The sequence below is a fragment of the Ursus maritimus genome, unplaced genomic scaffold, assembly GCF_017311325.1.
Source record: "Ursus maritimus isolate PB19 unplaced genomic scaffold, ASM1731132v1 scaffold_13, whole genome shotgun sequence".
NCBI lineage: Eukaryota > Metazoa > Chordata > Mammalia > Carnivora > Ursidae > Ursus > Ursus maritimus.
The window spans coordinates 3954032-3977961 of NW_024423675.1; the positions used below are offsets into that span (position 1 = coordinate 3954032).

General features: G+C 35.6%; 1 protein-coding gene across 5 annotated transcripts in view; it reads right to left on the bottom strand.

Moving 5' to 3' along the window:
- MAP3K7 (mitogen-activated protein kinase kinase kinase 7) overlaps nucleotides 1-23930 on the bottom strand; it is an 89411-nt gene that overhangs the window by 52439 nt on the left and 13042 nt on the right. For all 5 annotated transcript variants that reach the window (XR_005834298.1, XR_005834297.1, XR_567702.2 and 2 more), the window contains exons 2-10: nucleotides 22760-22870; nucleotides 20002-20067; nucleotides 19464-19509; nucleotides 18418-18556; nucleotides 10015-10139; nucleotides 7044-7172; nucleotides 5141-5271; nucleotides 3459-3540; nucleotides 617-747 (exon numbers count right to left, since the gene is read on the bottom strand). Coding sequence is in view for 2 of the 5 variants with exons in the window: in XM_008687686.2 (XP_008685908.1) it covers nucleotides 617-747; nucleotides 3459-3540; nucleotides 5141-5271; nucleotides 7044-7172; nucleotides 10015-10139; nucleotides 18418-18556; nucleotides 19464-19509; nucleotides 20002-20067; nucleotides 22760-22870 (960 nt within the window). In the remaining 3 variants the exon portion in view is untranslated. The remainder of the gene's footprint in view (nucleotides 1-616; nucleotides 748-3458; nucleotides 3541-5140; nucleotides 5272-7043; nucleotides 7173-10014; nucleotides 10140-18417; nucleotides 18557-19463; nucleotides 19510-20001; nucleotides 20068-22759; nucleotides 22871-23930) is intronic.

The window sequence follows — 23930 nt, forward strand, 5'->3', positions numbered from 1 at the left end:
GAAAAATCCTGGGTAGCCTAAGATGAGGAAGATATCACCTGAGATTCTTAATGGATTCTGTTCTGTTCTGAGAGAAAAGGGAAGTTTTAAGGAGAGGGAGCTGCAGGTGTAAGGGAGGGCAAACTACAGACACTGCCTTTCGGAAAAGGCACTCACTGGAGTTAGGAGTTAAAGGCTACAATTATTAGTTAACCTAAATGCCTCAGGTAAGATGAATAAAATCACTTAAAATACTTTTAAATCAACAGTAGTAAAAATATAATCAATCTGAACAACCTGAAATGACAGACGGGACAAACTCCTTTAACTGGGTCGTAGAACCAAGAAATAAGCATTTTATTTATTTTTTTTGGCATTTTACATTTTTAATCATCAACCATTAAAGTTAGGGAACATCATAGGGAAGGAGCTGCACTGCTGGCAAAGGCTGCAATCATCAGAAGGGAAAACAATTTGGTGTTAAACGGTAGGAGAATCTCATTTTATGTCTCTATTCTTATCTGTCTGCTTCAGGAACCATTTGTATAATGGAAAACAACAATTAATTTCAGTTAGTATAAAATCATAACTACTAGCAAGGTCATCATATGATTTTACTTTTAGGAACAAAACAAACCTGTTGCTTTGCCTGATTTTTCAACAGTTTTGATTCTAAGCGTTTAATAGTATCATTTGTGGCAGGAACTTGCTCCATATTAGTGTCACTTTTATTACTGGTATTTGTAGAAGCAATGTCCATGAATGAGCCTAGGAAAGCAGAAATATTTATGATTATACGTTGGGAATAATACAGATGCTTCATTCAATAATATGTAACTTAAATTCTTTTCTAAACTAATAAGACATAAATAGGACTTTTCAAGCCAATTAAGATATCCAAACCCATTTTAAATGAAACTTACGGACAGCACAAAAAGGGAACCAAAATGCTTATTAGTCTTCTAACAGTCAAGGATGACTGTAACATTCTTAGCCTGAGCTAGTAAATCAGACTGGCCATTAATCAAGATGGGGAAGACCATGGGAGAAGTAAGTTTGAGGGGAATGTCAGGAGCTTAGTTTTTGGAAAATGGTAAGCTTGCGTTCCTATTAGATATCAAGTAAGTAGTTGGATATATGAGTATGAAGTTCAGGTCAGAGATGGAGCAAAACATCAGCAAACAGATGGTATATAAAGCTATGATACTGGATGAGATTACTGAGGAAATGAGTGTAGAGAGATAAGCAAAAGAGCCTTAATGACTGAGTCCTAGGCAGGCTGACATGTATAGGTTGGGAAGATAAAAAAATTACCAGCAGAGGAAACCATCAGAGAAAGTGGCCAGAGTTGGAAGATGGAAACCCAGGCTAGTATGGTATCCTAGAGACCAACTAAAGAAAGTCCTACATATAAGGAGAACGTAATGAACTATGTTAAATGTTACGGAAAGCCAAAAAAGATGAGAACTGGGGGTGCTTGGGTGGCACAGCTGGTTAAGCATCTGACTCTTGGTTGGCTCAGGTCACGATCTCAGGGTCATGAGATCGAGCCCCAAGTTGGGCTCTGCACTCAGCAGGGAATCTGCTTAAGATTCTCTGCCTACCTCTGCCCCTTCCCCCTGCCTGTGCATGCTCTCATATAAATAAATCTTAAAAATAAAATGATAAGAACTGAAAATCATTTCAATTTAGTCATGTGGAGACAACTGGTGACCTTGACAAGAGCAATTCTGGAGTAGTGGGACAATAAAAGCCTGAATGGACTGGGCACTAGAGAGAATGAGGAAGAGAGAGGCTAAGAGGATGCAAATACAGACTATATTTGCCCTGGGAATGATTCCAGTAGAAAGGGTGATGATGCAAAAGACTGAGGGAAGAACTGCTGGGAAGAGCAGATGGGACAGAGTGCACAAGTAGACAAGCTTGTCTCTGGTGAGAAGCATGGAGAGCTCAGCCACAGTAACAGAAAAGAATGTAGAGCAGATGGGCACAGATACAGGTAGGTGGGCAGATGTAGTGGGGGAGCTTCTGGAAGCTATCTTCTGATTGCTCCAATTTTCAAAGAAATAGGCAAATAGGATCAGCTGAAAGTGAGAAGTGAAGAGGAGATATTTGAAGTTGGAGGAGAGAGACTAAAGTATAACATTAAGTCATCTAGGCGAGAGGAGATAGACTAAATTAGTAAAACTATCCTGCATCACTAAATCACTAAGGCATTTGAAGACAGTAAACATGTGTTCTCTCCAGTCACATTCAGCTGCACTGGTACGGGCAACGGCAAGCCAAGGGTCAGATTTAACCATTTGTGGTTTAGCCAAACAAGCCTAAGACAAGAAATTATAATAACTATCTGGTTTAAGTGAAGGGAGGATGAAAGGAAGGATCTAAGGGAACTGTGGCTCAGTGAAAAGACGGAAGGATCAAAGGCCTGAAGGTCACAGTCCTTAAATAGGGAGAGAGTTTGGAGGTGGTGGTAGAAACAAATAATTGGAATTTTAGAGAAGTTCACTTTAGAATTCAGAGCAACTTAAAGATTTTCGGTAAAAACAGAATTTGGGGTGGGACGCCTGGGTAGCTCAGTTGGTTAAGCGTCTGCCTTCAGCTCAGGTCATGATCCCAGGGTCCTGGGATCAAGTCCCACATTGGGCTCTCTGCTCAGCGGGGAGCCTGCTTCTCCCTCTGCTTGTGCACTCTCTCTCTCTATCCCCCTGACAAATAAACAAAATCTTAAAAAAAAAAAAAAAAAGAATTTGGGAATAACTATTAAACCAGCTTAAAATAAATGTAATTATTTTTGAGGTGGGGGAAACAGATCAGCAAAAATACTCGTCAGTAAAAATAAAATTTTAAGTACAGGATAAATATATGTGTACATATACACATGTACATTTTAGTTGTAATTAAATAATGAATGCTTAAAATGTCATATATTTTGAAAAGCACAATTTTTCTAAGTTGAGACTTACTTTTACTGTCTTTTTTGATGATCACAAACTATAGATCCCACCATTACTTTGTATTTAGAAAACTAAGGAACTTTGAACTAAAAATAAAGAATTCTTAAGTAAGAGTTTCTACAGACTCTTCTACAAAGACCAAAAAGTAAAGCATTCACGATGAAGAAATATGTTGTTTTTTACATTTACAATGATTTCTAATATTATTTGATCTACCCATATCTGTGCAAAAACGATTTTATTTTTCAAATAAAGAATGACATCCCCAGCAATACAAGATCCCATCTTTTTTTATTTAACTGTACAAGAATTCTAAGACTTGGAAGCAGATCTTTAGTAACTCTTTAAACTGGGTACCTTCATGAAGAATGATGTACCTGGAAACCCAAATTGTAGTCAATCATATGAAATGAAGAAATTAAAATGCAAATGGAGACATCATTCATTGCCTCTTGATTATAATTTCATGGGAACAGAGACATATAAAAATTAGGTTATTACTCTTCCAATCTATCCACTTACCTGTACTGGTGGCAGAGTTGCTCTGTCCTTCATCTGAATACTGACAAGGATACTGTAATGGCTCATCTGCTCCTGGAAAGTACTATATATGAAAAAGTAAATCACAGTTTAAAATTTCTTTAATATAAGATAAATCCTGTAAGAATTAATGTGAAGAATACACATTAACTATTACCTTGTCCTGGGATGTGAAAGTAGCAGAGACAGTACTTTATTTTCCCAAGCATATAGTGAATTTATAGATGTCTAAACTCAGTATATGCCTTAAGTTTTTGATTTTACAAAGATGATGATAATGTGCTACTCTCTTAAATTTCAACTGTGATCAATGCTGTGTATGTACTTAAGTAGCTATTTTACACAGAACCCAGATAGTCCTCAAGCAAACCGCTACATTTTTCCAAAGGAATATATCAAATATAATAGTATCATTCCTTGTAATTATGTAGAATGTATTTATGTTTTCAGAGCACTAATACAAACTTCCAAATTGTTGAAATTATTGTCAGTTTGACAACTGAGCCTAGTATGCCATAGAACAATTGTTAGAACTAATATTTTGAATATCAAAGATAGATTATGGCTGTTCCTCTATAAAACGGAGATACAATATTGGGAATTTTTGCTGGATAAAAATTAAAATTTAGGGGAAAAAAGAAAGGTTTTCTTTTCAAATCAGACAAAGCACATATAAGTACAGTCACAATTTGAACAATTTATATATCCCAATGTTTTAAGGTATCTCACTATGGAGACCAAGTTGTTTTCTTATGAGCACATCTTCAGGGCCTAGGATTCTATATATAGCTGGTATTCACATATGATGGTAGGTTTTAATCAGTTTAGTTCAAGCTTAGTTTGCCTAAATTATTTTCAATAGAATAAACAAATCTTTGGCCATTTAGGAAGTCTATATTTAAGGAGATTGAAGGGTTCATCTACTGAGCAAAATTGTTCTACTGTTCTAAATTCAGGCATTTTTAAAGTCAAAGTACCACTCAGTAGATTTTGTTAATGTATCAAAAACTAGAGGCCTAAAATATTCAAATAATTCTAAAAGTGTTTGTTTATAGACTAAGAAATTTTGATAATCATTTGAAAGGGTTCTTTTAAAAAAATTAAAAAAAAATTCTATCTATAAATCCTAGAAGTTTAACTTTTTTAATGGTGAAGGAAAAGCTAAAAATATGCAATGAAACACCAGAAGGTAAAAATCATTAAATAAATGTGTCTGGGAATACAACCATACTACTGCCCTGAATAAATGACCGCATGATGAAGATCTGTACTCAAGAAAATTTAAAATTTAGTTTGGCAAGTTTTAGAGTCAGAAAATACCTAAGTCCTGTATAAAGACATCTAATTTAGCTTGCACTGCATTATAGATGAGGCAACAGGCCCCAAAACAAACACACTTGTCCACTAAGTTAAGCAGGAGGAAAAAGCAAGTTCAGAAACCTACTCTAGCTATCTTTCCATTATAAAGACTAGACTTTTTTTTTCCCCAAAATAACATTTCCTCCTCTGATAATATGAGTAATAAATGCCCATTCTAACTTGGACAATACAGAAAAGTATAAAGCAGGAAACAGCAATAATGTCTTTTCATTTTAAAGCCCCATTCGAACTCAGTATACACCAAATTCCCCTAAATCCAAAGACCCTCAAAAGAAGGATTATACCCGCATCAAGTGAGTCATTATTTTCACAATTTCCTCCATTGAAGGGCGCTGAGAAGGATCTTTAGACCAACAACGAGTCATCAGGCTCTCAATGGGCTTAGGTAAATTTTTGATCAGTGGTGGTCGAGTACCTATAATTAAAAATTAGAGGGGGGGGAAAGAATGTATTTACCCAAAGAATGGTGTAAGCTTTTTATATGTATTTCCAATACAGTATTTATTTTATAGATCTTGTAATTTAAGATTTATTTTGGAATAATAAAAGTACTTTTTTTGTCTATTAGGTTAACATATTTTCATAAAGGGGAGGGTACACCTTTTGCAAGTTAAATTAAAATTTTTAATATGCATTATAGTAAGAGTATGACTGAGAAATAATATCTCATTTGTTCTAACATTGTTCTTTTAACAACTAATAATGGCTTAGTGGGCTTTATTAAGAAAAATAAAATGGTGGTTTGAGGTAATCTTACTTGAACTAAATTCTCAGATTCACTGTAAAAATTTCAGATGTGTCTGAAAAATCACCTTCCATATCGGAAAAGTCATCCACTATAGTATTATACTTACTGACCTCTAAATGACTCTCTTGTCAGTGGCAGACCTCGTTGGCTGCTGTGAATCCATCATTTCACCAACTGAAAACTGTCAACTTTTGTGTAATTACCAAGACTAATATTATAGTGAGGTCCCTAAAGAAAGCCTCAAATATAATGAAATCTTCATAATTTTACCAACTAATAAGTTAGCTGTTTTATTCTGTACTTCGACAGTCAATTATTTACTGACAATTGATAGAAAACCAAAACGCACTGTCTTAGTCAATGCTCTAGCATTCTCTACAATGACATTAAAGGTAGTAAAATGAAAGGCAGTACAGGAAACAAAAAAACCCACTTAGATTACCCAGATGATGGTACTGTTTGACAAGTCTATGAATGACCTAGTTAGGCAGGTATTTGTATGATCTTTGTAACAGTGTATTAAAATGTCAATAAAATGTCTTAATCAGAATAACCAATTGATAGAAATTAAATAAGAGTGATATAAAAATTAGGAAGGTTAAGCAATTTCCCTCCATGAAGAGTGTATTTTCCCAAATCAAACGTGAATTAACTTGATTAATGAAGAACATGTATTCTATCATCCTGAGTGGTTAGAAACATCACAACTACATGTCTAAAAGGAGCAGGAGGGATAAAGGACACTGAGTTCATAAGTCAATATAACTTAAAAATATGGACACTGGGAGTCAGAAAGATCTGGATGGGAATCCCAGCAATACCACTCACTAATCTGATGACCCTGGGCAACTTTCTTTCCTTCTCTAATTCTTGGTTTCTATAAAACTGTAAAATTGTTGAATGAAGCAGTAATAGTACTCCCCTTATTATAAGGATGAATGAGGAGATAAAATGAAAGCATATGTAAAGCACTCTGTGTTTTGCCTTTATGAATAGCTGAAGTAACAACCTTTACTATTATACTTTGCTATCTCAAGAGAAAAGGCTATACCTCCTAAATTACCTTAACCTTGAGAAAGATTTTATTTATTTATTTTTTTAATTTTATTTTCTCCACAGAGTCCAATCTGAGGCTCTCTATCCCACAGAGCAAGCCAACCTAGGTAGCTGGCTCTGGCTGTCTATTGATGGCCTTTCCCTAATTAGCAGGATCAGGCAGACCTCCTCAGCCTTGGGCAAAGGACAGGACCACTCTCAGACCTGCCCTACCTGATTTTGGGGGTGAGGGGGAGGGTAGGAGACTGATGACAGCAAAATATTCCAGTAACAAAGAACTGGACATTTTAATGTTAGGGATAAATGGTCTTCTTTGAGGTAGATACAATTGTCCAGACAGAAAATATACAAAATATATTAAAGAAAAATTTCTTTTTACGAACCGTTATGAACAGCCCACATGATACGGAAAGCTGGGCCACCAATCTCATCAAAGGGTTTCCGACGTGTTATCACTTCCCAAAGGATAATACCCCAGCTGAAGACATCACATTTTTCACTGTAATTGCTACCTAGAGAAAAAGGTGGTATAATTTCAAGACTCTTTTCCACATGACTTACAGGAACAACCGCTCGGATAAATTGTTAAGAATGAGCACTGTGTACAAAAACAGGAGGGTGCCGCATGTAGAGCTGAGAAATTACTCTTTCTTAAGCACCTTAAGTCTCTGCAACAAAACATTTATTTATCGATTAAGCATTAATAATGAACTAAAAAAAACACTTTAGAAAACTGGTCATTTTCTACCTTTTCATAGAGAGGCACAGGATTCATCTTTTCTTTATTCAGACTTATACTTTCTGTGGGGCAGAGTATGAAACATTTGTACTTTCCTTTCTGTAATTTTTTAATCTTAAATTTTCTTTCACCATTCATTCTCTTGATAGAACTACTCTACTATCACAAAAGAAGAAATTTCTAATTTAATGATAAGACTTTCTTTTCAATATCTGGCAAGGTAAGATTCTTAATTTGCATACTTAAAAGCTATAAGCAGTGAAAGTTATAGATAACAAATTTATAAGCTGATTATGCTGCAAAATTTATAGGATCACTAAACAGGGTGAATCAGCACAATCAACAGCCAAAAAACCCCCAAAGCCCCCAAAACGCACTGTAAGAATGATTACAGTGATAGCCACACATGTACTTATTAGCATGTGTACCAACACGTGCACTAAGCAGTGCACTGCAAGCATTAAAATGATATTACAATCTAATTTGGGTTATAGAGGCTGACATATTTCAGAAATGAAGAAATCTACAAGCCTTACAGTATGAACTTTATTACTCTAAATTTTGAAAGTAACTTTTATTTCTGGCCTCTTTTGTATACATAAATAAATCTTTTTGCTTTTCACACTATAGTAATACTATGTGATTTTAACTCACAGGAAAGGATTTTAAATGAATTGTTTTAGGGGCACCTGGGTGGCTCAGTCGGTTAAGTGTCTGACTTCAGCTCAGGTCACAATCCCATGGTTCTGGGACCGAGCCCCACATCGGGCTCCCTGCTCCATGGGGAGCCGGATTCTCCCTTTCCCTCTGCCTACAGCTCCCCCTGCTTGTGTGCACGCTGTCAAATAAATAAATATCTTAAAAAAAATGAATAGTTTTAAACCAATGTATTCTGTATATGAACTTAAAAACAGGAAGCATTATTTCATTTTGTATAATTTAACATTTGCTGGTTCATTCACTTTTTAATTGAATTTTATGGCAAAAGAGCTCCACTCAAGTGACCAATTGCATGGCAAATTCCTTTTTCTCTCAGGTGGCTAAAAACAAAGAAACAAAAAAACTTTAAATTCATCAAAAATAAAAGGAACGAGCCATAATCAGAATCTGATTACTAAATATATCTGAATTTTATGGACAGTCATACTTCCTAACATACAAATCTTCAGTTCCACTTTTCTCATTTAAAAGATAACTTCATATTTTCATACAGAAAACTATTCTGAAATTTACGGATCATTCTTTTAGAACCTGAGTGAGATATGGAGATGTAAAAGAAATTAAACATAAGCTTATCCTTTACTTGTCTTTCTTAGTATCATATTTCAGCCAGATTACTTGCATTTCTTCTAAGGCATGCTCATTTAGACTGTCAATTTTTAATTGCTAGGAAACCAATACAAAGCACAGCTGATTCTTGTTATTCTTGGTATTTAGGTTCTATAAAGTTTATGTGAAGACTGGATAGTGAATGCTGAATCATTGGCTCGTAGGGACAGTCAGGGTTAGGTTCCTGTGAATCTCTTAGCGTCAACTGATCAATACATAAATAACCGTGTTTTATAGGTGTTTCTGTTTAAGACACCTTATTTACTATATATTGTGGATTCAGTAACATTGAAGTCATGGAACAGCACTATAACTCATGCCTGAATAAAGATTAGCTAGCACATGTATTTTCTCTGTAAGACATATCACAGCCTCGTTATACTTGGGAACACTAGAAAGCACTTCAATGCTGCCTTTGGAGGCCATCTTAAAAAGTGAAATCAACAAAAAGCACACAAAAAAACGAAAAAAACCACGGCACTAAGTAGATCATAAAATGACACAGTCTGGGAGCTGAAATGAGAAGGCAAGAGCTGAAATAAGAAGGCAATGTGTTGTCTTGTTCCTCAGCTGAGAACATGTATTGGATGACTCAAAATTTTCCCCTGCTCTGCACATGCCTGCAAACAATCATGAAAGCACCATGAATACTGATTTTAGGGTTAAAAATACGTAAGTTTTACAGTTGCAATAGGTGGAATATGAAAATGAGGATTGACTGTATATATACTTGAACCTGCATAGGACACTGCTACACAATACAAAACTTGCTATGAGATTTAAGATCTAGGGCTGTATTTATTTACTACCTCCTTAGATTCTAGTACAGTTGACCTGTGAATACTGGTTTGAATTGCAGAGGTCCACTTAAATGTGGATTTTTTTTTTTTTTGAGAAATAGAGTACAACACTATAAATGTAGTTCCCTTACTATTTTCTTAGTAACATTTTCTTTTTTCAGTTTATTTTACTGTAAGAATACAGTAAATAATACACATACAAAACATGTGTTAAGAGATTGTTTATGTTATCACTAATGCTTCCGGTCAAGAGCTGTCTACTAGTAGTTAAGTTTGGGGGAGTCAAAAGTTACATGAGGATTTCCAACTGCGTGGGACAGTCAGTGCCACTAACCTCTGCACTGCTCAAGGGTCAACTGTATATCCTTTCGAATATGTACTATGCAGAAATAAAAGCACTAAAACAGGGTAAAGCCATAAACACACACTGGATGTACATGGAGTAAGAAGGCAGATTATCAATCACAACATGCTTTTGTCATTTACCTTCAAAAACTTCAGGTGCCATCCAAGCAGCACTCCCCTTGTTATTGGTCATATGAGTCTGAATGTCACAGGCTGTACCAAAGTCACAGATTTTTAATACTGTCCCACCTGCAACCAGCAGCAAGCTGTTTAAAAAAAAAACAAAAACAAAGGTTGTAAGACCAATACTTGATTCCTACAATAAAAGAAGAGACATTTGTGGTGGTAGAAATGGTTAAGCAAAATGTCATCATTCAACTTCTGTCAAATGCTTCCTGGTCACTGTAATAGCTCAATGGTTCAGAGGAATATTAGCAAAAATTAAATGACCTTAACCTAGTTCTCTTAAGGAGACTGCTAGATCCACATTTTGATGTCTCCATCTCTCTCTCCATAATCTTTCCTGACTATACATCTCTCTGGGCCAAAATAAAACATGGGGTTTAAAAAAGTTCTAGTGGGTCAACATTATGTATCCTAAAATGGAAGTAAATGGATATCAATACCTTCATAAATCACTTGTCCCCTAACCTCAATCTATCTATTGCAGTGTTTTTCAAGCTGCAGGCAGAAACGTAGTCATAAAATCTAAATCATAAAAATCTAGGTCAGAGATCTGGAAACCTAAGTCACAAAACTGATTTGGTAGACTACAACAGCATTTAAAAAAACAGAATAGAAAATATCAAAATGCATCACAACTCGTAAAATTAAATACTGTTTGATGTACGTTGTTTCAGTTTTATACACATTAATACGTACACATGATAGACTGTGAAATATTTTTTATTGTAGATCATGGTCCAAATGTTTGCAAACCTGTTTTGTTCTTATTAACGTTATGGTGAACAGAAATGAGTCTTTAGTTTAGCCTACTGTTGCCAGACTGGTTAGCTGTTCACTGACCCCATTTCCTTTCCCTCCTGGGCATAAAAGATTACATTTTCCAGATTTCTGAGTAGTTAGATGTGGCTGTATGACCATTCTAACCAATGGGTTGTAGGTAGAAGTGATGTACTTCACTTTTAAGCCAGGCCATAACAATCTCCCACATACATATATTCCTTTTCCTTTCCTTATATGCCGCTGAATGCAGAGGATTTTAACCTACAAGAAGCCTTGGATCCTGAGCCACCATGTGAGAAACTCACTATTTTATTTTGGACTTCATATGAGTGAAAAAAATCAACTTGTATTTTGTAAACCCATTCGATTTCAGAGCTTATCTATTATTAACAGTACCACTCTAACCAATATAAGAAAATGGTATAGAAGTGGATGCTGGGGCGCCTGGGTGGCTCCGTCGTTAAGCATCTGCCTTTGGCTCAGGGCGTGATCCCAGGGTCCTGGGATCAAGCCCCGCATCGGGCTCCGCTGGGAGCCTGCTTCTTCACCTCCTACTTCCCCTGCTTGTGGTTCCCTCTCTCGCTGGCTGTCTCTCTGTCAAATAGATAAATAAAATCTTAAAAAAAAAAAAAAAGAAGTGGATGCTGCTATAACAAAAATCTAATATATTTGATATTAGCTTAGCAGCAGGCATCAAGAAAGAAAAAATGGAGGCTGGAAAGATAGAGATCCATGTAATGACATAGCAAAATGTTTGGTAAAATTTGTCTCCTATGATAATTTGTGGCCTTGAAGGACTGGAAAAGCTGACTGCTTGTAGACTCCAAATAGTAGGAAGTAAGACTGACAAAGGCCCTTAAGACTCAGTACGGCAGCAAAGAACAAATAAGAGAAAGTACTTCCCACCTAAACTTGATGATTTCAAGGTGTCTCTGTTCAGTTGAGAAAAGGCAATGTGGCCAGAAATCAAATAAACCAGGTTCAAGATTTAGTCTAAGAAAGAATTCTGGTAATAGTCACAGGCACATGAAACTGACTGGAACCAGGGAGATCACAAGCCTACTTTTGAGGAAATTAATATTGTAGAAGGAACCACAAATTTCTAATTGAAAGAATTTTGATTGTTTTGAGCCTTACAACAATCCTCAGGACCCCAGAACTACATAAGCAGGGTGCAGCTGTGAAAACCGTACAGCTTCCAAGGAGAGTATATGCCAATACCTACATCTGACATGGTATGAAGAATGCACAAGGAGGAACCTACAAAAGGGTGAAGCTTGGAGTCATGAGCTATGGATAAAGGAGTTCCTTTTCAAGGGCCAAAGGACGGTCTCAGCAAGACCCATCCCACAAATCCAGGGCAGAGGGACAAGACAATGCCAAGACTTCATCCCTATAGACTAGTAACTGCTGTATGCCTCCATGGTTCCCTTTTCCCAGTGAAAACTTTTACTGATTGTCCTGTCTTTCTGCTATTATGTATTGTGTGAGTTGGGAGAGGGAGAGGTGACAGATAACTTGTTCTTTTAATTCATTATGGGAGGCCACATCCAGACCAGTTGGAGGACCATATGTCATCGTGAGATGTTCATCCTGGACGGTGAACTGGATGGTGACTGGAAGAGCCTTTGGGATGTTTAACTGGCAAAGAGCAGTGAGTGGTTCTAACCTGTGGTTAGAGCAGTAAATATTCTGGGACTGGCCAGCTGCTCATAAAAGCCATCCCCTTCTTTCTCTGGGGCATACGAGACATTTTGGGAAATCTCTCCTGTAGGTACTTATAGCTAAGACTGAGTTGTGGCCACTGATATGTGGGTAGCAGGAGGGTCACTTGTAGGCCTGGCTCAAAAAACCTCTCATATGTGATCTCCATTCTCTTTATCTGCTGGTTAAGTGCATAAGTTCCCAAAGTCCTGGAGGATGGCAGAAGTACAAAATTGAGGGAGCTTAACTGGGTCCTTAAATGACAATATGAGAGATCATCTGCCAAACAGGAACACCTGTTTTGGATTTTACATGCATGAACAATAAATTTCTATTGTGATAAGCCCAGTATTAGCTACAGCAGCTGGTGTTAAAATAACTAATATTCCTAGCTATTATGATTCCTTTAAAGAAACTACTACTCAGAGTCTTAGGTTTTTTATATCCCAATGTAACTTAGTACTCCTATAAAAACTGAAATCAATATAAGGCACTTAAAGTGTAAAAAGAACTATGAAGGTAAAAGACTTTTATTAGCTTATTAAAAAGTTAAACATTTAAAAATAAATGTGTAAATCACTCTCTATATCATTACCTAAAAGGCTTACAGTCATATGTAAACAAGTAGAAGTGATTCTACTTGTTTTCTGTAAACAAGTAGAAATAAATTATTTAGCTTTTCAACCGCCATCTCTTACATCTTACACTTGTCTTATGTAATCATTTTCTTTCTTCCCCAAATACCTTTAATGAGGTCCATTTATAGTGAATTCTCTCCAAGTTTTCTTTCAAAACATCTTTAACTTGCACCCTTCTCCTTAAAAAAATCATTTAGGGCAGGTATACTATGTTCTCTCAGCTCTGTGAAATTATGATTCCAGTATTCTAGCTTCCACTAATGGTGCTGGAAACTATACACCAGTCTGTCAATCCTTTGTAGGTAATCTCTTTTCTGATTAGCTAATTTAAAAATCTCCCTTCTGTTTTTGTTGTTCTGTAGCCACACAAAGGTGTGTCATGGGGTAGACTTCTTTTCATTTATCCTGTTTAGAAATCATACCTTTGTCCAGAAAATTCCTGGCCGATCCCTCCTGATTTTTAAACTCTCTCCATCCTATTTTCTTCTACTGGAGTTCTGTTTTGTTAGTCCTATCTTTCCTTTCCCTGTGTTCCTTAACCTATCATTTTTCTCATTTATTTATTTGTTTGTGTTGCATTCTGGGTAACTACAAACATATCTTACAGCTCACCAATTCTCTTGTCACCTATTTCAGATCTACTATTTAATATTTTCAATTATTCCTAAATGTTGTATTTCGTTCTTTGGTCATTTTGAATAGTTTATTCCTTGCCCATTTTAATTCCTTTTTAGGGGTGAAAACTGTAGGCATAATTCCATATTGGTAATTCCAAATATTTGGAGTCTTAATATTTGAGGGCTTAATTCTGCTTTGTGTTATTTCTGCTGACTTTTACTCATGGTATCTTGGACACTTATAGGTGTGGTAGTTTTTACTGTGGCTTCATATTTGATCGATTTTAATCTGGAATAATTAAAAGCCTCGACTAAAAACACAGGACTTTAAAATGGAGTTTCACTTACTGTTAGATGCCCTGGGACACTCCCAATCCCAAAACACTTTTAATCTGTTTTGTTGGGATTTTTCTTGATTGTCCAAGTAGGGTAAATTCAAACTCACATGTGGGGAGACCTCTGTTAAGAAATAAATGTTTGCCTCGTCAGAAAAGTGGTATTTTTTCTAGCCCACTTTTAAGTTGTTCCCTCCAGGGATCCTAAATTTATGGAGAGATCTCGGTTCTGCTACTTCACCTGGTGCAGAACAAAGGACCTATCTCCAATTATATAACACCGGGGGGGGGGGCAGCTCTACATTTTTGATAATGACAGAAGCTCCCAGTAGAGTCCCTTAGCCTCCAAGTTTGGATTAAATTCTCTCAGGATTCAGTGCTTTCCATTTTTTGCCCTGATGATTTCCCTTATTTTCTTGTATGATCACCTATGCATGTAAAAGGATACTTGTCATATGCAGTATCTCTGGGTGTTTGCTGTAGGATGGTTTTTCAATTGATCTTGTTCGCATACTGCTGAGTGTCAAAATTCTTACAGAATAAAAGCCACATTTCTATACACTCTCTATCAGCACACACAGGTTGTTAGGATTTAAATGCACAGATATTGTGGCTTAACTTTATGTGCTTTTCAAACTAGAGTATGAAACCTTGGCACTACATCAGTGTATGGTGGGATAAGTGGCAGGGAGCCTACAGAGCCCTAGGTTAAAGCTAGCACTTCTCTCTGGACCATCACTTCTACTCAGTTTTAAGTATTTTTAACATCCTAACATCAACTTTAAAACAAATTACATAATATATGAAGTTGGATGCAAAATTTGGATGCAACATTCCTAAAGGAGGGTTATTTGGGCTCTGTCCCTAGTCTTAGAACTACTGAGGTTATATTATATCACAACTTTGTTCTGGGGGTTAGGAAAGTTTGAGAAGCCCCAACTTAGGGCATTAACAACTTTGCAGAATCTCAAAACATCAAACGATTGAGTAGCACTGTACATTCTAAAAACAGCTCTGTAAATCAAGTCTTTCAAGTCTAAGATTGCTTATAAGACCAAAAATAGTTTCAAGTACTTACTTAAGAGTTAACAGAAAATATTATTTATTAAAAATAAAGTGGTAAAAAAAATAGAGGTAAATATTTGAATATAGTGATAGAAAATATGTCCATGTAAGTGAAAAAAGCAACATTATATATAGAATAACCCATACATAGTTAAAAAACAAAACTAAACAGTGGTTATTCTTTGAGGAATAGAAACAGAAGGCGGAAAGACTTGCTTTATATTTTTCTATTTGAATATTTTTTTAATCACGCGCACATATTATTTGAAAATAACAACATATAATTTAGTTAAAGAAAAAAGTAAAATAAACCTATATGGGAAAAGGAAAAAAAAATGGTCCTTATTTTAAATGTCCTTATTTTTAAGATACTTCTAGAAATGTCCAACTCCAAAACCATTTCTTATGTTTAGAATGTGTGTGCGAGGGGAGTATAACTCTTATTACGGTTAGAGTAACTTATTGAAAGATTTCCAGAAAACTTTCTGAACTTAAGATTCTGATTTTCCTAGGTGCTATATTACCCAAGTGTACTCACCAAGTAGTATACCCTTACTTAGGTTTTCCTCTTGATGACAAACAGAAATAAAGATAAGCTGTACCATCACACTGTAGTAATATTCAATAGCAGTATATGGGGTTCTCTGAAATTATAATTTTTATAATTTTTTTTTTTTTAAGATTTTATTTATTTATTCGACAGAGATAGAGACAGGGGGAATGGGAGAGGAAGAAGCAGGCTCATAGTGGAGGAGCCTGATGTGGGGCTCGATCCCAGAACGCCGGGACCACGCCCTGAGCCGAAGGCAGACGCTTAACCGCTGTGCCACCCAGGCGCCCCTAATTTTCATAAATTCTTTGTACATAATTTTATACTAAAATTCTAACTTGAGAGATTATTTAGAAAGTTTCTTTTTAGTCCAACATGACTAGGATAAACCAGATAAACTACTATACACATCTCCTATGATAACTGAAGTGCAAAGAATGCTAAATGCAATTTACCTGTACATGCACTTGAGCAAAAAATTTCCTGTTTTACTGTTCTTGTTCCAGCTCTAACTGCTCTTTACCCAAGGAAAGAACTGTAACTGGTTTTCCTTGTTTCATCTTGGTAGATTCAAGATAATTTTTTCTGAATAACTTTTATATTATTATTACTTTAATTAGCACTCCTTCACTAAGATTTTAATAGGTCACCAGCCATGAGTGACATTCAAAGCTCACTGAAATATGAACCTAAACGATCTTTGTAGGCTTACGTTCATATAGCTGGGACCAAAAACACACTTTTATTTCTGAAATGTATGCAAATGAACCTGCAAAAGATGAAAATAGGGGCACAAGCACAAGTTGATATTACATAAAATACCTAACCAAATCATCAGGTGCCTTGTTTATATGCCATTCTGAAGAATTCTTCCTGACCACAGAATCCACAGGTTTTCCAGTGACAGTAACATAGTATGGGTGCTTGTCTATACAATTATATATGAAAACATAGCCATTCCGAAGAATTTTCTTTTTCCCAGTACATTCTGAAAAACCAATTCTAACTCTAAAGCCCAGTTTGTATACTGGATGTCCCAAAGACAATTTGCAATACTACAGAATGAGTGCAACCCATAAGGATGCCCAAGAGGAATGAATGATCTAAGCCAGACTTCTGTAAATATACTGATGGGATTTATTAGCAAAAGGGGGTCCATATCTACAAATGATTTTAGTAGGACATGACTGGTCTAAGTAGGTTGGTTAAAATAAATATAATATTTATGGATTTATGGGGTATGGGTAGATGGAGAATAAAGGTAGTCATTTTATATAATTATGGAATAGAAAAGATGTTGGAAAACTGAAAAGACTTCCTTTTGTGAGATATTTTCATGTATATTGTTTAACAATAGTCAGTTATTTCAAAGCCAAAGTAAGACCTAATGCAGAAGAAAAGGGATACTTCTGAGAGTTCCACCTGATACTTTCTGGCTCTTCCAGGAAAAAGATGCTTTGTATCTGATGCTTGCCTATATCTTTTGAATCAATAGTCAATTTGTTCCTGGATAAGAGCTATGATTCTCATGAATTTGTTTTGATAACTCAGCTGTGTGTTAAGAAGAGCAAAAGAGGACTCAATTTTCATAAAAAGGAAAAAAAAGACAAAGTGATGTCTTCTTCACTAACCAAGATAGGCAGCTAAGGCAATAGCCTCAAGGAGTCAAGTTAAAAAAATAAAAGTGTCATGAATCTGGATCTTAAATATTATTTGACCAGGGACCTGGGGAAAGAGAAATCAGTTTAAGCCTGAGAGTAGAAATAAGGTATACTAGTGAGAACAGACATTCCAAGAGCTGAGACCTATGTAGAATGTATCAGATTAGACATGAGAGTGACGAGTTGTACCCAGAAGGGACACTTTAATGCTACCTGTATCAAGAGAATGCAATACTTAAGACTCATTTCCTAGGGGAAACCTCTTGTATGAGGACTGATGTGGTGCCGGGGGGAGTAGGGAGAGAGAATGGCATTTGGACTTTTTTCACTCTGTTCACAAGTGGATAAAGAAGAAAAAAAAATCAGAGAGAAAAGGGGACAATACCACATGTATGTTTTAATTGAGTACCTATGCAAACAAAAACCCCTCAAAATTTCATCCTTTTAAAGTACTCATTTAGGGAGTTTTGAAGTTCTTTCAAAGTCCTAGGATCCTTAATATGAAGAAATCCAGAATACTTTCATTTTCTACCCAGATGCCAGAAATGTCCTTTTACCTTCCCCTAAAATGGCAAATCATAACCGCTTTATAAATTTTTGTAGGATGTCTACTACATGTGGTCATTGTACTAGCTATTAGGAATATAGCGGGGGAATAAGACAAACTTGTCTCTGCTCTTTCGGAACGGGCTGTCTGGGGGCAGCAACATATACAACAGGCACAAAATAAGATTTATAGGCTAACCAATTGTAGAAGTATGCCAATCTATGGCAAGAGTTATTCACATAAAAATTTGACTAAAATAAAAATCCTACTAAAGACAACATTTTAAAATGCAAGCTTAGATAAATGACTAAATAATGAAGGTGAGTTAAAAATAAACACTCTCAAACAAGCCCAAAGGCAATAAAAAAGAGAAAGTCAGTGCAACAATTAGCTTGAATTAGGAAGTGGGTAAAGGTTGGAGGGGGAGAGACAGAGACAGACACCACACTATTAGAACTTACTTTGGTGGTTTCAGGTCCCTGTGAATTAGAGCTTTGGGTTGCATGCTGTGAAGATAAGCCACTCCTTGGGAACACTGTAAACACCAACTCATTGCATGGGCAGCAGTGTAATATGGCAATGGTTCAGCACCATGCAGCACTGCAAAAGAAAGGCACAAACTAAAAAGAACTTTATTGCATATAACAGAAGATACAAGGTGAATGCGAGCACTATTGGAATACATGACTGGGTATTTTTCTACACATGCTCCCATCAGTCCTGCTTTTAATTCTTTTCTAAATACAGAGATGGAAAGATCTAATAATTTCAAATGGGTAACTACCGCATAAGTACCTAAAATGTAATAATACTTCTATTAACTGTTATACTACACCCACTCCAGCAAAATTAATAGACATTACTAAACTTTTCCACATTGACAGAATCTTTCACACAATATAAATTATAAGCAATGTGATGGCATACTACCATAAGATACAGAGAAGTAGTACAAAAAGAAATAAAACAAGGTGTACCAGCATGTTTACAATTATGCTTTCTACAACAGCTAAAAACTAGAAATAGTTCAACCAAGTAAGACAATGGAGTTTTAGAGATACCCATTAATAATGATGAACACATGGGCAGGAAATATAAATAAAAATCTAAATAAAATGTTAACTTAAAAAATAAAATGCAACCATTTATTTTATATAAATGCAATGATTAATATATTTACTATATGCTTGGTGTTTCTTAAGAGTGAAAAAGTTAGCTCTGTTCTATAAAAATAACTAAATGACCTAGTTTCTTTCATTGTTATAATTAAAATGTTTTGTGAAGTGAGTTTTCACAATTTTATTTTTTGTAAAGAGAGCAAATTAAGCTGAATGAAATGGAAGAAAGTATGGTTAAAGAGTTCTCAAATGAGGAGGCTCAAAGCTGAGAGGGCAAAAAGAAAAACATTAAAAGTATGAAGATATTTCATTAAATAACTAACAGTGTATATTAAAAGCTTTTCAATGAATTTACTCTACTAGATAAAGACAGGTCTAATGACACTCACCATTATATAAAGAGCCCCCTTCAGCATATTCCATCACAAGACACACCTGAAAGAAACATATGTCAGTATAATTAACCACAGGGCTATACCATCTTAGGTGACTTGACAGATAATGGAGTTCAATCTTTAATTTTATAAATGCGTTAAAAATTATTCTTTTAGTCCCCACTACGTGAATGGTACTAAGGGAAAAAGAAGGGGATCTATGATCTAAGGCCTTGTCTTGTAGGGGCCCATTGTCTAAGAGTGGAGGTGTATGTAAAAACATAATTGCAAGACCTCTGAGAACTTTCTCCAGGGCTGGGTAGATGCTGTCACAGAATGTCATAAGCCTTGTAAGATGAAGTCAGTGGATAAGACCACCCAAGAGAACTCCTCCAATATACTGTGTTGCTAACAGACTAAAAACAAATACATGAAGTGTAATTTTTTAAAAAGTAATGTAACAGATCAAAATAGCTTCATAAACTACACACCTGCAAACATTTACTTTGTCAATGCTTATAGACAGGTGACAATGAAAAAGTGACAAACTTACTGGATTCAAGCAGGCTCCATATAGCTTTACAATATTAGGATGGTTCACACGGGATAACTGTCGAAGCTGTAACAAATCAAGGTGTCTTTTAAAAGATGCTAACTTTTGAGGAATTGATTTCACAGCATCATTAGAATTTCAGCGTGTACAAAACATTAGTTTAATCATTCAACAATCATTATTCACTATGTAGCAGGCACTGTGGTCATAAATACCTGCCCAGAATGGTAAGGATTCCCTGCCCTAGAGCTCTCACACTTTACATGGGAGACAGACAAATAATTAAGGCAAAATGCAAAGTGCTTGTAAGAGGAGCTATGAACAAGCCATAATAAGTACAAATAAGAAAAAATAAACTTTAACAAGAAATGTTAAGTAACCATCCCAGAGACAGCACCGAGCTTAGTGATCCAAGGCACAAGAAGCTATGTCACCGTCATCACCTTCAGGGCTAAGGCTGCATGGTCTTCCTAACTCTGTGCCAGGCCCTGGTGGGCACTTTAGAGATACTGTATAATTCTCACAACTCTGCAAGGTAGGTATTGCCATTTCTACCTTTAAGGAAAGGGATCTTTAAGATAAGGTTCAGAGAGGGTTAAGTGATCGGCTTAATATCCTACAGCTACCACCTGGGTTTGATCTTTGGTTCATCTGACTTAAAAATCTGTACTCTTTCTGCATATGTGTACTGTCTTCTACTTCCTTCTCCCATCTCTTGAATTGTCTTCTCTCCATTCCCACTATCTTTGCCTTAGTAATTCCAACATGAACTGCTACAGTAAGTGTGTTTTCCTAGCTTCCTCCCTACTTCCTAGTGGTAGTACCAGGTACCTATGCAAATAATCTTCCCCAAGCCAATGAATCACATTGAGACCAGTGAGAGGTTTGGCTGTACTGTTTCTCTTGCTCCACACCTCAAACTTCTATTAATGTGTCCCTCCACACTGCACCTTACTCTCTTTCTTCTCTCTTTTCTGTCTTTTCCCCTCTCTTCCTCTTCTCTATATCTTCACTATACTGCTGGCTCATACGAAGTCCACTAAAGTAAACCTTTTTACTATATGCTACTAGAAAGCTGTATTTCTCTACAGTCAACATTTGTGTATTTTCAGTCCTAATACAATAATATCACAATTTATTATATTCACTTATTATACATAAAAATATACTTATTATATTTCATCTTCTAAAGGTTTAGCACTGAGCTTCAGACAGCTGATTATTTAAGCATTTATTTCTGCTCCTTCCCCAAATCCCACCATTAAATGCCCATTAAAGGCATTTTTTCAAGGCACAAACTCAGAAGGATGAAGAGAATGTGAAATGAGAAAACAGCACACATTTTTGGAAGTTGGAAAGCAAATGATTAGCAATAGCTGACACAGCAGATCTAAAAAAAAAATGAGAAAGAGTGAGCAGAAATGAGATTAATCTCCTAAAACCTCCAAAGGGTTGGGAGTGGTGGTAGTACCAGGTACCTCTGCAAATAAGCTAACGAAGGAACAGAGAGGTTAGCTGAAAGGCAGACCAGATTCCCTCCCTTCCTGACTTCAGTTTAGTGACTGCCTCTTTATCACCCAAACATTTAGAGGTTGATTCTTTGATAAAACGAAGAGTCCCTGGATTGGGTGATACCAAACAAAACTAAGGGATAAACTCAAAGTAGTTGCCTCTGAGAAGCAGAAAAGTTGATGGGAGGATGGTCTGGGGATTAAAGTTTTTAAAATAAGACTATGTGGAGAACTATTTGACGATCTGAATTACCTGTACATATAACCTTAATAAAATTTTTTTTATCCAAGCTATTAATCTTTTTGACTCCTAGTTCCTAGCATTTAACACATACGCTTTTAGCTAGTTTTGTGGAAGTGCCAATGCACTTTTAGACCTTATCTAAACCATAAACAAAAATCACGAATAAGACAAGGATGAGACCATTCTTGGAGCATACTACCAGACATCATCTTTTCTTCATGAGGACCCCAAACTATCAGCATCTCTCAATTCATCCAATTAATTACAAAAATCCACTTCATTGTTACCCAACTAAGTTTTCATTCTCCATATTATATATTAAAAATATCATAAAGTATACTTGCAAATTATAATTAAATACAATCAGATATAAATTCAGAAAGGTTTGTATGTTAAAGACCACTTATCCATTGGCCAATGAGAAAAAAAACCCCACTAATTTAAGGAACTACTGTGATCTAATACACAAAATAGTACAAAACTAATAAAGAATAAATCTGACAATATAAGTACTATTGATTATTGAATTCTCCATCATCGAATCTATGAGAACAGAGTTGTAGATTTTCATGGTAAATGAGAAAAAAAAATCAAATTTGAAATTATTTCCCTGTAAAATGATCTCATTTGAATTTCTAAAAATAGTCACAAATGAATGCATAAAATTTCCCTTCTTAATTTTAGATAATGGGAGAGAATACCATTTCTTCTCTATTTTAAAATTTAAATCCTATGCCTTGAAATAGATATGAATTACACGGCTGAGACTGTATTTTAATTCAGGGATGAATTCATTTATGTAGCTGAGTCTTTTCCCCCCAATTTTTAATCAGAATTAAGAGTGTGAATGAAAAATGTTTCTACAGCATTAGCTTTGGTTCAACCAAATTGTTGAGGTTCAAGTATACAGAGAAATGACAATTGGGAAACAACTTTTTCATAATATTAAATTCACAGAGTATCTTAGGTGAACAATTACACATTAAAAAACATCTCGACTTACCTCTACAATAAAAGCTTTCCTCTCAGATTCACTTTCTATTTGTTTAATAGCAACATCTTTTGCTCTCCACTTAGCTTTGCAAACCACTCCAAAGGCTCCTCTTCCAACAACCTGAGTTAAAACAAAACAAAAAACAAACACCCATGAGAAGCAGAAATAAATAGATCCAGCCCAACATATAACACTGAAGCCGACTTGAAAGGCTTATTAAAAGATTTTAAAAAATCATCACTCTCTGGATTTGCCACTGAGCAAGTATAAAGTTTCATTAACGTGAGAAAATAATGAAATGAACTTATTTCTATCTTTGAACATTTATGATCTAGACATCTCTTCATTGTCAGGTAAAACCAAAACAACAAACAACAAAGACTCCTGGAGCAAGAAAACAAATTAAAACAAGCAAGATGAATGAGAGGATAGAAAGATGGTAACTGGGAAAATAAGTATAAAAAGCAAGAACATACAATCAACGTTTTAAGCTATCATATTCATGAAATTAAAAATAGCTTTTGAATAATTCAGTAGTGGTATGAAACGGAGGTGAAAGGATAAAAATACAGATGATAAAAACTGGCCACTGTGAAGCCAAACAAAACATGGTATCACCTATACAACAGAATACGTTCATCAAGAGAAAGAAATGAACGACTAATTGATACATGCTACAACATGGATGAACCTCAAATGCACTATGCTAAGTAAAAGAAGCTAGACACAAGAAACCACATACCACATATCACCTATCAATGATTCCATTGATATGAAACGTCCAGAAAAGGCAAATCCATAGAGACAGAAAATAGATCAGTGGTTGCTTGGAACCAACAGTGAAAACTGGGATTAACCGTAAATGGGCAGGGCAGAATGATTATTACCAAGGGGATGAAAATGTCTGAAAACTGATTCATGGTGACAGTTGCATAACTTGGCAAATTTGTACGAATGACTAAACAGTTCAAATGGGTGAATTTTATGATATGTAAAATATCTCATTAAAGTTATTGCTGAAAGTTATAAAATAAAGATTGGCCATGTATTGTATTACTGTTGACAGCTAAGTGATGGGTACCTCATGGGTTCACTGCTCTCTCACGCTATGCCTTCCACTTTCACAAATGTTTGAAATTTGCCATAATATAAAATCAACAAAAGAATAGCTTTTGATCCT